Below are 11,768 nucleotides of genomic sequence, written 5' to 3'. Positions count from 1 at the left end.
TTTGCTCCTCCTCAGCTCCTGAAGCTGAGGATGATATTGCATACTGGCTTTAACAATGTCAACACAGCCAGGTGAGTTCCAATAATCATTTTCTAGAATATTTACTGTATAATTTATTCTCCATGCAGATCGGAAGCACGGCCGTTCTTTCCAGGATTGATTCTCCGCGGTCAGCGTGACCATCAGTGACCCAATTCAGCGAAGGTAAAGCTCTGCTGCTCGCTGACCTCCTCTACAGTATTATATTCATAGAGTCACAATTCCATATCGCACATTGGAGGTTTTCAGTATGGAGTGGAAAAAGTGATAAAATGAAGTATAATCAAAACAGACGACTAATGTCTCACAATCAATGCCATGCACAGAGGAAATGGAGGTACTGGAGACAATAAATCTATATATCTATATATATATATATATAGATATATAGATATATATCTATATATATATATATATAGATATATATCTATATATCTATATATATATATATATATATATATATATATATATATATATATATATATATATATATATATATATATCAGTAGTAGTTAGACAGCTCCTGGAAGACCTTTAAAAACAAAAAGATAGGTTTTCAATCTTTGGATTTGAAAGTAAACAGCAGAGACATTGCATCATTTATTGTTAAAAAGGTTGAAGGATGTTTATTTCTTATACACTTACTTCAAGAACAGGATTCTGTATATATGAGTATATATTGCAGACTGTATACAGTTATTTGAGACACAATCAGTTCATGTTCATGTGCTGGTGTTGAACGGCTGCTGGCTGTTTGTGCTGTTATGAATCTACAGATTTCCAGTGGCGTCAATTCTGAATTAATATGTTTTTGTGAAACAGACAATTTTTGGGCTGTGGTTTGACAGGTGAATTATGATCTTATTATGTTTGTTCTTGCTGTGATTAATTATGATGAGTTTTACGTGCTGCATTGTGTCCCCTCCAGTTTGTTGTTGTTGTTGTTGTTGTTGTTGTTTTGTCAGCAGCCCTGAGGCCAAAGGTAATAATCCGTGTTGGCTCCAGGGATATCACATTAGTGTTGGCGTTGCCACATAGATATTTTTCTGTATTTTTGGGACAATATTTATAGCTATTCATAATATCGCTAAGCTAATTGTCTAATTGATTACGTTAATTGGTCGTAGCGTCCTGATAATCACCAGCAGCACATCGTATTTCATAAAAAACATCTGATCTGATTCAAACCATGGGGTGTTTTTTGTGATTATAACATGCATAACTTAATCATTGTAGCTGCATATAAAGTGAATTGGTTGCTTCAGATTCATCCTTCAGTTCAATGGAGTCCGTTCCTCCTGCTAACGGATAGAAGCACTTTGCTGGAGCGCAGAGCCAAAGGTCTCCACATCACCCAGAACATCAACCATATTCATGCAGTCGTCAGAGATTGAAATAATAGATTGTGTGTCTCACTCATTACAGCGCTGTGCGACGTGAGAGCGTGTTTAACATATAGATTGAGATGACAGATGATTCCAAAAGGCCCTTGAGATGACCTCGCTCTTTATTATTAAAGGGTAGTGTAACAATGGGAATACACGTCATACTTTTGTCTGGTTTCCCTGCACTTTCTTTTCTTTTTTTTAATCCCAGTCAAATTACACGTGTGAGTGACCAGTGGAGCAGAAGCCTCAGTGGTTGTGGATTTAGAAAACTCTCAAACGACGTGAACAGTGGTATTCATCACAAAATCATCTAAATAATTTATCTCTCAATTTGAAATGGTACTGAAATTATTTGACAAAAAAATATGAGAAAAAAGAGAAATGTCTCAAGTCTTCGTCAGATTGAGAGGCTACAGTATATTGTCTCCCATACATCTTTCACATAGCAACACAGCATTTAAAAATCCTTTAAATAAACAATCAACAGGTTAAATTCTTACGTAATAAATACTTTTCAACATTGCCTTTTTCTTTTTATTAGTATTTCTATTAGTTTGGCTTACAAAGTCCCAGCAGTATTTTGCTCGTCAGTGTTTCTTCTCCGTTGCATGTTCAAGATATTATTGCACTGATGATTGAGAGTCAACGCTCTCAAATACACTATCGGTGTAGAGTTTAATTTTTGCTTTAACCAGAGGCTGAGAGGAGAACCCCCCCACAGTTTGAGAGCCAAGTGGAGGTCCAGTAAGGATGCGGGCTCAGACCTCAGACTCCAGACTGGATACCCTGCCCCAGGGCTTTGGCACATAGGGACTGTTGACTCTGCGCGCCACCAACACCTGCCTCCGCTCTCGGCTCCCAGAGCCCGGGTCCTCCCTCTTCCCGGTGCCGTCGTAGGCGCCGAACATATTGTTGTGGTAAACCACTTGCCGGTCCCCCATGCGCGGCAGCATGGCGGCGCTCTCCGGGCAGTGGCTCGCGCAGGGAAACAAGTGGCACATGTCCTTGGCGCTGCCATAGAACTGGGAGGGTCTCTGGGCCAGCGGCCCCACGTACACCGGTAAGTCTGTGTAGGAGTTCAGGTAGGTGGAGTAGTGTCTGTGCACCACCGTGGAGGAGGAGCGGCGCAGGGCGGCGGCGTTCTGCAGGATGGCTTCCCTGTACGAGGGCAGCCGGGTCGACTCGGAGTACTTGAGCTTCTGCTTGTAGGGGTAGGAGCCCATGTGGGCCGGGTCCAGGTACGCGGGCTCGGCAGACAAGGGGTAGCAGGACAGGTTGTGCCCCAGACTGCCGTACAGCTTGTTGGGCTTCTGGTTGGCCACGACCACCCGAGGAAACAGGTCGGGCATGTCTATGCGGCCGGAGGACGCGGACGCGGAGGGCTTCGTTTCATCCACCTGGTGGATCCTGTCGTTGCCCCACGTGGCTTTGAGGAATGAGGCGCGGCGGTTGAGCTTGTCCTTCCCCAGGAGCGGTATGTCGTCCATTTCGGGCTCCAGGTAGGACTTCATGCAGGAGTTGCAGCCGGCGCCGCTGCCCGGGTAGTGTGCGGCGGCGGCGACGGGGGCGTGGTTGTTCAGTAGGTGGTTGGCCCTCAACTCGGCAAGGCAGGGTCGAGGTTCTTCGTAGTCGACCCTCACTCTGGGGTCCGCGGCATCGAACACGTAGCTGTGGGAGCGCCTCCTCCGGCTCACGCAATCGGGCGGGTAGCTGAACTTCCTCCTCAGCGGCCCTTTGTGCTCCACGTAGATGTCGGGCACCTGGAACTCCCTGTAAGAAACGAACGGCGACGTTGGGTGCCGGGCCGGGTTCTCCACATACAGCCTGCCGCCGTGGTGGGGGTTGGAGGCGGCGGCGGAGGGAACCGGGTCCCGCATGGCGATGTGAGGACTGCTGAGGCTGGAGATGGGCAGAGTCCTCTCCAAGACGTGCTGGCTGTTGCGGGCCGGCAGCGTGTAGCGCAGCGGCGTGGGCCGGGTCACCACGCGGGGATTCTCCAGCAGCGGCTGGGTGGTGCTGTCCCCGTAGTGCAGCGGGAAGGTGGGCGTGAGCGCCCTCTGAGGGTACGGAGAGTGGTTGTCCGAGATGCTGGAGATGTAGGGCAGGCGGCCGTGAGCCATGTCCGTGGTCAACACCCGGGGCGGCAGGCCGACGCGCACGTTGTCGACCCCGCGCCGGCTCCAGTTCTCTATGGTCTTGGTGGCGTTGTCCAGAGAGTTCTCCACTCGGGCAGAGGACACCATGTCCTTGGCCGTCTTCAGCATCTTGAGCATGTTGGCTTGCGTGTAGTTGGCGGTGACGTCCGGACTCGGCATGCTGCCGTTGTGGTCGGTGTGCTCCACTCCGTTGAAGCAGCTGTAGATGCCCTGCAGGGAGACAAATGGGGGAAATTAGGATCTGGACCCCGAAGCAGCTTTTGGGCATCGTTTCACTCTCTGTGGCCTTGAGCATGACAACGTTTTGCACCTCTATGGAAACGGAACAATCGTAGCAAGAAGCAGAGAGAACTCAGACATGTTGTGTGTGCAGAATAACAGTTATAATGCCAAAAAGGATCAATACAAAAAAATAAAGTGATGTTTTTGAAAACATTGGAATCTATACAGCCGATATTTCTCCAATTGCCAACAAGTGTTACCAATGGAGGCTCTATATGAGCTCCATGTATTGAACTATTTACATTGTACAGCCTCTCCTTTCTGCTCTGAGCTCAACAGACAGTTTTTTTTTTTTTCAGGATCTGTTTGGACTAAACGGTTTATTCGGGGCGATTGTTTAAAGAAAACATTTCCAGCCCTGAATGAGTTGCCGTGTATTAGTTTCTCCCTTCTTTTTTTTATCCCACCAGCTTTACTTGACTCAATGCATATGCTGGGAATACCTAATCTCACCTACTGACTGCTGTCGACACGCAGATAAAGGTTTCTTTAATGATGCAATTTAAATTCAATTTCTCAGGGATCACGGCCGTCACAATATTTCAGCAGGTGATCCACGAAGTCCTTTCATTGCTTTCAACTCGTTTGGATTTTATTATGTCTTTTATTGTCGCTGCCCTTGACCCACGGCTGGCCATGTACTCATTTGACATGTCTAAACCCTTTGTCTTGAAGGACACCTCATAAGGAGACAGCAGGCTTTACGACCTTGTGGCGAGGTCCGTCACATAAGTAACATCTTCCTCAGCTCCTGTCTGCAAAACAGTGCAGTGGATGCTATAAAACGAGACCTAATCCTGGTTTCTCAATGCACATTACACAAGAGCGGCTTACTCTGCTGATGGCGAGGAGGAAGTTGAGGCGCTCTGCTTTGCGGACCGAATGGCGTAGTTTCCAGTAGAGCATGTGTTCCCATGCGAACACCAGCAGGCTCAGGCCCATGGCCACCAGCAGCATGTAGAAGACGCCCGCCATGTTGTCGATGTCCAGCTTGCTGCTCATCACCTCTTTCTTCTCGTTGCGGCAGATCCCCGTTAGCCAGACGGTCTGCAGCTTCTGGGTGTCACCTGTGAGAAGAGAAGAAAAAAAACTATTATTTGCATGACACTTGTATTATTCGGAGACTTAAGAGAGTAATGAAACAGCCTCGGGCCTCGCGTGAAACTCATTTGCATGGGATAATGAAATGTTCTCATATAACCAGCACTCCAGGGTTCAACTGGACAAGGTCGCACAGTTTGTGATTTAGTGAATGCAAAACCAATCCTGACTGGCTTTTGAGGGGGTCAGGATGGAGAGAAGTTTCTCCTTAAATTACAGGGTTGGAGATGTGATCCCTGGCACTTCCTGTCCTCTTGGCAACGCGTCCTTGAGGGAGACACAGAACCTCAATCTGCTTCTTATGACGGGTTATTTGGACTTGAAGATACCATAAAGTTCTTGTTTTTAAGTTTAGCCGTGCAGTAGTTGTGACCTAGACTTCTATACAACCAGAGGAGTCACTCCCTGGTGGTCAGGAGAGAGAATGCAGCTTCAACACATGAAGCATATACTTCTATACAACCAGAGGAGTCGCCCCCTGGTGGTCAGGAGAGAGAATGCAGCTTCAACACATGAAGCATAGACTTCTATACAACCAGAGGAGTCACCCCTGGTGGACATTAGAGAGAATGCAGCTTTAACACTTGAAGCATAGACTTCTATACAACCAGAGGAGTCGTCTATAGACATCTATACAACCAGAGGAGTCGCCCCTGGTGGTCAGGAGAGAGAATGCAGCTTTAACACATGCAGCATAGACTTCTATACAACCAGAGGAGTCGCCCCTGGTGGACATTAGAGAGAATGCACACAGTATTGGCACTCCACTTTTCCGTGTTACACAGGATAAAGCTCCTGATGATGTGCTTAGTTATTAATTCACTATCTGACAGGTAATATTCGGACCATGCTAATAGTAAATATTGTCTCCTTCTTTGTCGACAAAAATAAAATGGGGTTCAGTCTAAATCACAGGATTTTGCTGCTGATCTCTGTGAGAAGTAATACTATTGCAGCATTGTGTGTGTGGCCTCACTATTGCTTTGATATATTATGCAATGTGCGGTATTATTACCATCTATTGCATATTTCTGCATATGACCGGGCTCTTGCTCGAGGCTTTGAAATAAGTTGCCTGAGGAGCTTCGGTCGGCAGAATAATTCTCACATTTTCAATCATCTTTGAAATCGGGTCTTAATGACATTTATGACGTGTCTCTCTTTTTGGTTGAGTCGTTACTATAATAATATTTTATACCCTATAATTATTCCCATTTTCTCCCTTGCTGCTTTCTTGGTCTTTATGTATGGAAGACTTTAGTGTACCATTACAGTAAGGATTGTTTTTCTTTCTCTCTTCTTATCATTTCTTCTCCATTCATTCAAGGTCATGGACACAAAGTGTAAATCCAGTTATTATAACACTTAGAGATGTCAATAATTAACCTTTTAGCTGTTAAATTACTAATGCTCTTAAACAGTTAAAATAAATATAAAATGCTTAACGGAGAACAGTGGTGGTCCACCTGAAGTCTCTTGCTGTTGCTCTGTTGAATGAAGAGAAGGGGAAAAGTGATATACTTCATCATAATTAATAACCACGAGCACACAGTTGCTCTAAAAGATGGATTCCAGTTTGTTCTTGGGTTATCGTTGCAGCTTGTTAGACACAGCTGACCTGCCGGCTAACAGGTAAGGATTGCTTAACGAGGCTCGGCTATCCGTCAGGAAAAATCAAAATGTGCATTACTGTCAATAAACGTGAAGGATTTACCATCAGCCAGGAACTGGAGCAGGGCCAGGTCGATGAGGCGCTTCCAACGCGAGTCCTTCTGCAGGGCGATGCCGTATCCAGTGGTGGCGAACACCTTCCCGCTGCCGATGGTCACCAGCTTGCAGCCCTCGTCTTTGCCAGCCATGTAGTTCAGCACCGCAGCATCGTAGATAAAGGCATCCAGTTTCCTAGCAGGATGAAGAGAAATGAGCTTTTACTCCAAACGGCCTTTGCATGACTGTTTGGCTCCGCTCCGGCTGTGAGTTCCTCACTGAATATATGTTTTTACGAGTCTTGGCTGACACCTACGCTGTTTTGAGGCTGTTGAGGGCATCCTCCACGCCCCTCTGGTTGTATTTGACCATGTGGGAGTGCATCTCGGGGTAGTTGCTCCTTATGTTGCGCTCCGTGCTGCCATTTGGGACGGTACCAAAGCGGAACGGAGGGTACTGCTCCTGTGGCTTTTGAAACTGTCGAGAGAGGTAGAAGGGAGGATTGATAGAGACACGGATGATGGGTGATATTGATGGATTGCACATGGGTCTAGAAGACATAATCAAATTGAGTTTGTTCCATCAAGCAGATGGTTGAATCGAGGCTTCGTTACGCTGCACTTTTCCGTCATTTAGAAGTCAGAAAAGCTTCAAGGCCCCGATGGAGAAAAGAAGCTCTAAAGATATAAATACAATGACACTCGCCACTTTGCTATTTTTGGGATTTCTGCCTCGACTCCCAAGTGCTTCTGTGCTAGTTATCCTGCTGGACTCTTGCTCTATTCATTTACACATCTAACGCTATGATTCAAAGACCAAACACTCAAATCCAAATATCCCGTCTGCAGTAAGAAATGAACACTTCACCCGTCTGCTGTTGGGCAGCAACACGCTTCAATCAGCTGTGAGGGCCGAGAGGACGACGGGGTGGAAGTGCAATCGACAAACCCGCCTTTTCTAATGAACCTAATGCAGATATGTTCTCAGAGGGAACATCTAAACTGAAGTTTGCACGGTGAGAAAAGGGTCACGATCATATCTACACGTCCCTAAAGGAAGCAGAGCTCTCCTGGTATCTCTCACGGTCACGTCCACGTGAAGTATAGGATGGTTATTGATACGATTTTATCGATACTGATCCCGTCATCCTCTTAGCGATACGGTTATTTTGTCGATTCCTTTGTCGACTTCTGATGACTGCTGGGTTGAACGAGAGTAGAAAAGCAGGCGAGGCTCCAGCCTGTAAGCGTCACATGTTCTTTATCGGTCGTGGCTGTTTGCTGAACATTTTTAAATCATTTTATTTCTGACTTGCTTTGATTGAAAAGAATATTGGGATCAGTAATTTAAATTATGTATTATAAGCTGCTTTGAGCTTATTGGAGCTAAAACTAAGTTTCTACACAAAGAATCACACAAAAGCAGCACTTTTAACTTATTTAAATCTTCAAATGTTTACGATCAAAATGACAGATTAGTCTGTGTTATTAAATTAAACGGGTTATTTCCCTCTTTAATATCCATCTCATATTGCTGTGAAAACATCTTCAAACAACTGGTATTTATTCAACTTTCCTTTTAGCCGTTAGCTCTGTTATTTAGCCCAGCAGGATGCTAACAGCTAACGTTACCTATGTGTTGGACACATTTTGGCGTTATTGGAGAGTAAACACGGGTGTTTCCTCTCCAGGTTCAGAAGCTCCAAGCTTCAGAGCGTTTCCTCCTCTCAACCATGGCCAAACCAACAAAACATCCACGAGAGGAACCAGTTCCCATCCCAATGTGGGGACAGAACTCAGTGTTGATTGATGGAAGAAACCGGGATGCAAACCGTCGTCAAAGTCGCTCATGCGACCAAACACGCGCTGCAACGACACGCCGACCTCGACACGCGACCTCGACACGCCGACCTCGACACGCCGACCTCGACACGCCGACCTCGACACGCCGACCTCGACACGCCGACCTCGACACGCCGACCTCGACACGCCGACCTCGACGTCTCACTGCACTTTTAAAGCAGGTAAACTTCCTCGCATCCCTCCGTCTCGCCCCTCGATGAAGCTCCTTCGCTTTAATGCCGCGCTGGACGGAGATGTAGAGGGACGTCGCGTCGAAAGAGGTCGGAGTGCACATGATGCGTCACCCCATCGCGAGGACGTATAAGTGGAGTGTCTATTCTGCAGCGACGAGGTAGTCATCGTGCTCGTCTTCATCGCTGCCTCCTCGCACAAGGTCGCTCTCCGTGGGCTCTTCGTCGTGTTCCTCATTTACATTTACTTAACCTGGAGGGTTCTGCACAGCTGGGCAAACAGCGGCTCAACCGCAGCGCTGCCGCAGCGCAGAAGGCCGCTCAATAATCCACGGGCCGGCTGTCAGGACGGCGTCCCGCTCCTTCCCTCTGCAGGGCGGCGGTAATGTATAATGAGATGGGAATTGTAAACGACTTTGCCAGAATCCTAATGAGCGGCGGACAGCTCGGCCTTTTCCTCAAATGCCTCTTTAATCCCCCTCAGTTGCCTGTGAGCAAAGATTCGAGAAACCTTTCCTCGTGCTCGCGGTTTGACACGGATTTCCTCGTCAATACTCTGAAACTCATCCTCGGGCCAGACAAGTACGCAGAAGATTATACCCCAAAAATGTATAATCTGCCTCTCCCCAGAAAATCCACTTATGTATTACATTTCATAGGCTTCTCACGGACAACTCTATCCAGAGAATCCCGGGATGTAATTCAATTTCACCACTTACTCTTTTTCTAATGTTTATCAGGGAAAGGGAGAAAGTCACCGCCGTGACATTGACACTTCTGGATGTTTGCATTTCATAGCTCCACCTCACGCTGTTTGCACACCCAAAATAGAGCACTTTGTGTTTTTACATCAAACACAACAACACGCCTGAACACACACACACACACACACACACACACACACACACACACACACACACACACACACACGGGACTGACAGTGACGGAGCGCTGCACCTTTTTGTCGCTCAGTCCGGAGACGGTGTCGATGTACTGCTCCTGGATCATGAAGGCGGCCAGGTTGGCGGTGTAGGAGGCCAGGAAGATGACGGCGAAGAAGGCCCAGACCAGGACCATGATCTTACTGGTGGTGCCCTTCGGGTTCTCGATGGGCACCGAGTTGTTGAAGACGATTCCCCACAGCAGCCACACGGACTTCCCGATGGTGAAGGTGGGACCTCCGGGCTCTAGAACGGGGATAATAGTGAGGGACTTTTCCAAAAATAATGCATATTCTGATGTTCAGCCTCCATGAAAAGCTTCACTCAAGTAGAAGGTCTTGGTAAAGTTTAGGGGAAAGTCCTTTGACTGCTGCTGTGTCCTCACGTTACTGTCACTGTTCTTTATAAGAGCTCGCTTGAGAGGAAACATGAATATAGACAAATGACCCACGCTGCTATTCAACCTCTTTCTACTTCATGTTCTCTACTGCAAATTAAATTTGATATCAAATAGCTTTCAGTCGCTATACTTTGCTTGTTTTGTATTTTGTACACATTTCAGTTTGGATTCGTTGACATGAGAGTTGGAAGTTGACAAAGATTTTATTATCGATTCCTGATGAATTGTTTGGCGGGAAAACGATTGCAACTTTTTTTTAAATTGAAATATTTGCTTTGACTTGATTGTCCGCAGTATTCATGAGGTATCACAAGCTGCTTGGAGCTGGTGTCAGGAAGTCATAATTCTCTTTTTAATATTGCCATGAAAACATCTCCCTTCCAACAATGAAACTAGCCGTTAGCTCCTTTATTTAGCCGAGCAGGACCGGCTGCTAACGGCTAACATGCTAACGCTACCTAGCTCTCCTCCTGCAAATGCATTGTTCACAAGAAGGGACGGGGAACACACAGTGGGACCCCTCAGGTGTTAGCAACACACTTTTGACTGGTTTTAAGAGTAATTGAAAGTCATAGAGGAATGTGAGTGTGAAGAATCCGACGACTAGGAACTGATTCTTGAGTTTTGTCTGAACTGGGTTTGAACTGGGACTTTCTGAGAACCAGTGCTGTGTGGGTTTTGTTTTGTTTCCACAAATCAAGCTCTAGACATTTTGACAAAAGCTGGATTAAGATGTTTTTTCCCCCCAGTGCCAATCAGCCCCACTGGGTATACTGGTGTTACCGGCGTAGTATTTCAATGCAAATGGGAATCTGTGAGTGTTGACATTACGATGAAAAGATTTTACATTCTTTTTTACATTTCATTTAGCGACTTACAATAAGTGCATCAACCATGAGGACAAACTCAGAACAACAAGAATCAAAAAAGTACAATTTCTTCAATAAAATTCTTAATCAACTGAATAAAACGTCACGTCAGCAGAAGGACTTCTGGAGGACGATTAGACGCAACACCAGCGACTCGTGACGCGTCTAAAGCAACATGCGAACAACAACTTCCCGACAGGTTGCCCTGCAGCCAGAACGCTTTGACCTTTTTGACTCCTGCATCTTGACATAAAACCCAAGTGGAGAAGCGGCGGCAGCAGCGAAGCCCCTCTGACCTTCATCCTTACAGGATGTTTTATAGAAGCACACGGCTGCCGGATGAAATGCAGCATCTCCGTGCTGCTGGCATCGATCCAGAGAGAGCCGCTGTAAACAAGCTGTGAGTTCACGTGTTCTGAATCCTCTCCATGCTGTGTGGAGGTCCAGGGATGCCACTGGTGAAATGTTATTTAATTATAATGCACTTCAATCCATATTAATTCATAAATATGCAGGTTGTGGCAACTAAAGCTGAAAATAAAGTTGGAAATAAATACAGTATGTTATCCGACATAATTTATGAAAGCTTGGATGTTTAGTTTTTAAAGAGTGTAGACCTACATTTAGAGCTCACTCTTATAGAAGCCCATTATCCCAGTATAATGGACTTTTTTTTACTTTCTACCTCGTAATTTTGACTTTCTATCTCATAATTATGAATTATATCTTATAATTTCAATTTTCTATCTCGTAATTTCGACTTTCTATCTCATAATTATGAATTATATCTCATAATTTCAACTTACTATCTCATAATTATGAATTATATTTTATAATTTCAACTTTCTACCTC

The 11,768-nt window shown here is 45.8% G+C and overlaps 1 protein-coding gene across 1 annotated transcript in view; it reads right to left on the bottom strand.

Annotated features, from left to right (window-relative positions):
* Positions 1 to 2,185: 2,185 nt before the first annotated feature.
* The window catches only part of grin2ca (glutamate receptor, ionotropic, N-methyl D-aspartate 2Ca), a gene marked incomplete at both ends in the record, with an annotated part of 44,580 nt that continues 34,997 nt past the window's right edge, over positions 2,186 to 11,768 (bottom strand). The window contains 6 exons of the mRNA XM_079232933.1: positions 2,186 to 3,793; positions 4,700 to 4,932; positions 6,681 to 6,868; positions 6,990 to 7,150; positions 9,663 to 9,892; positions 9,971 to 10,061. Of these exons, the coding sequence (XP_079089059.1) occupies positions 2,186 to 3,793; positions 4,700 to 4,932; positions 6,681 to 6,868; positions 6,990 to 7,150; positions 9,663 to 9,892; positions 9,971 to 10,061 (2,511 nt within the window). The remainder of the gene's footprint in view (positions 3,794 to 4,699; positions 4,933 to 6,680; positions 6,869 to 6,989; positions 7,151 to 9,662; positions 9,893 to 9,970; positions 10,062 to 11,768) is intronic.

Source organism: Taurulus bubalis (genome assembly GCF_910589615.1).
Source record: "Taurulus bubalis genome assembly, chromosome: 17".
NCBI lineage: Eukaryota > Metazoa > Chordata > Actinopteri > Perciformes > Cottidae > Taurulus > Taurulus bubalis.
Note: the sequence above shows the minus strand (reverse complement) of the source record. Positions and strands in the feature narration are given on the sequence as shown.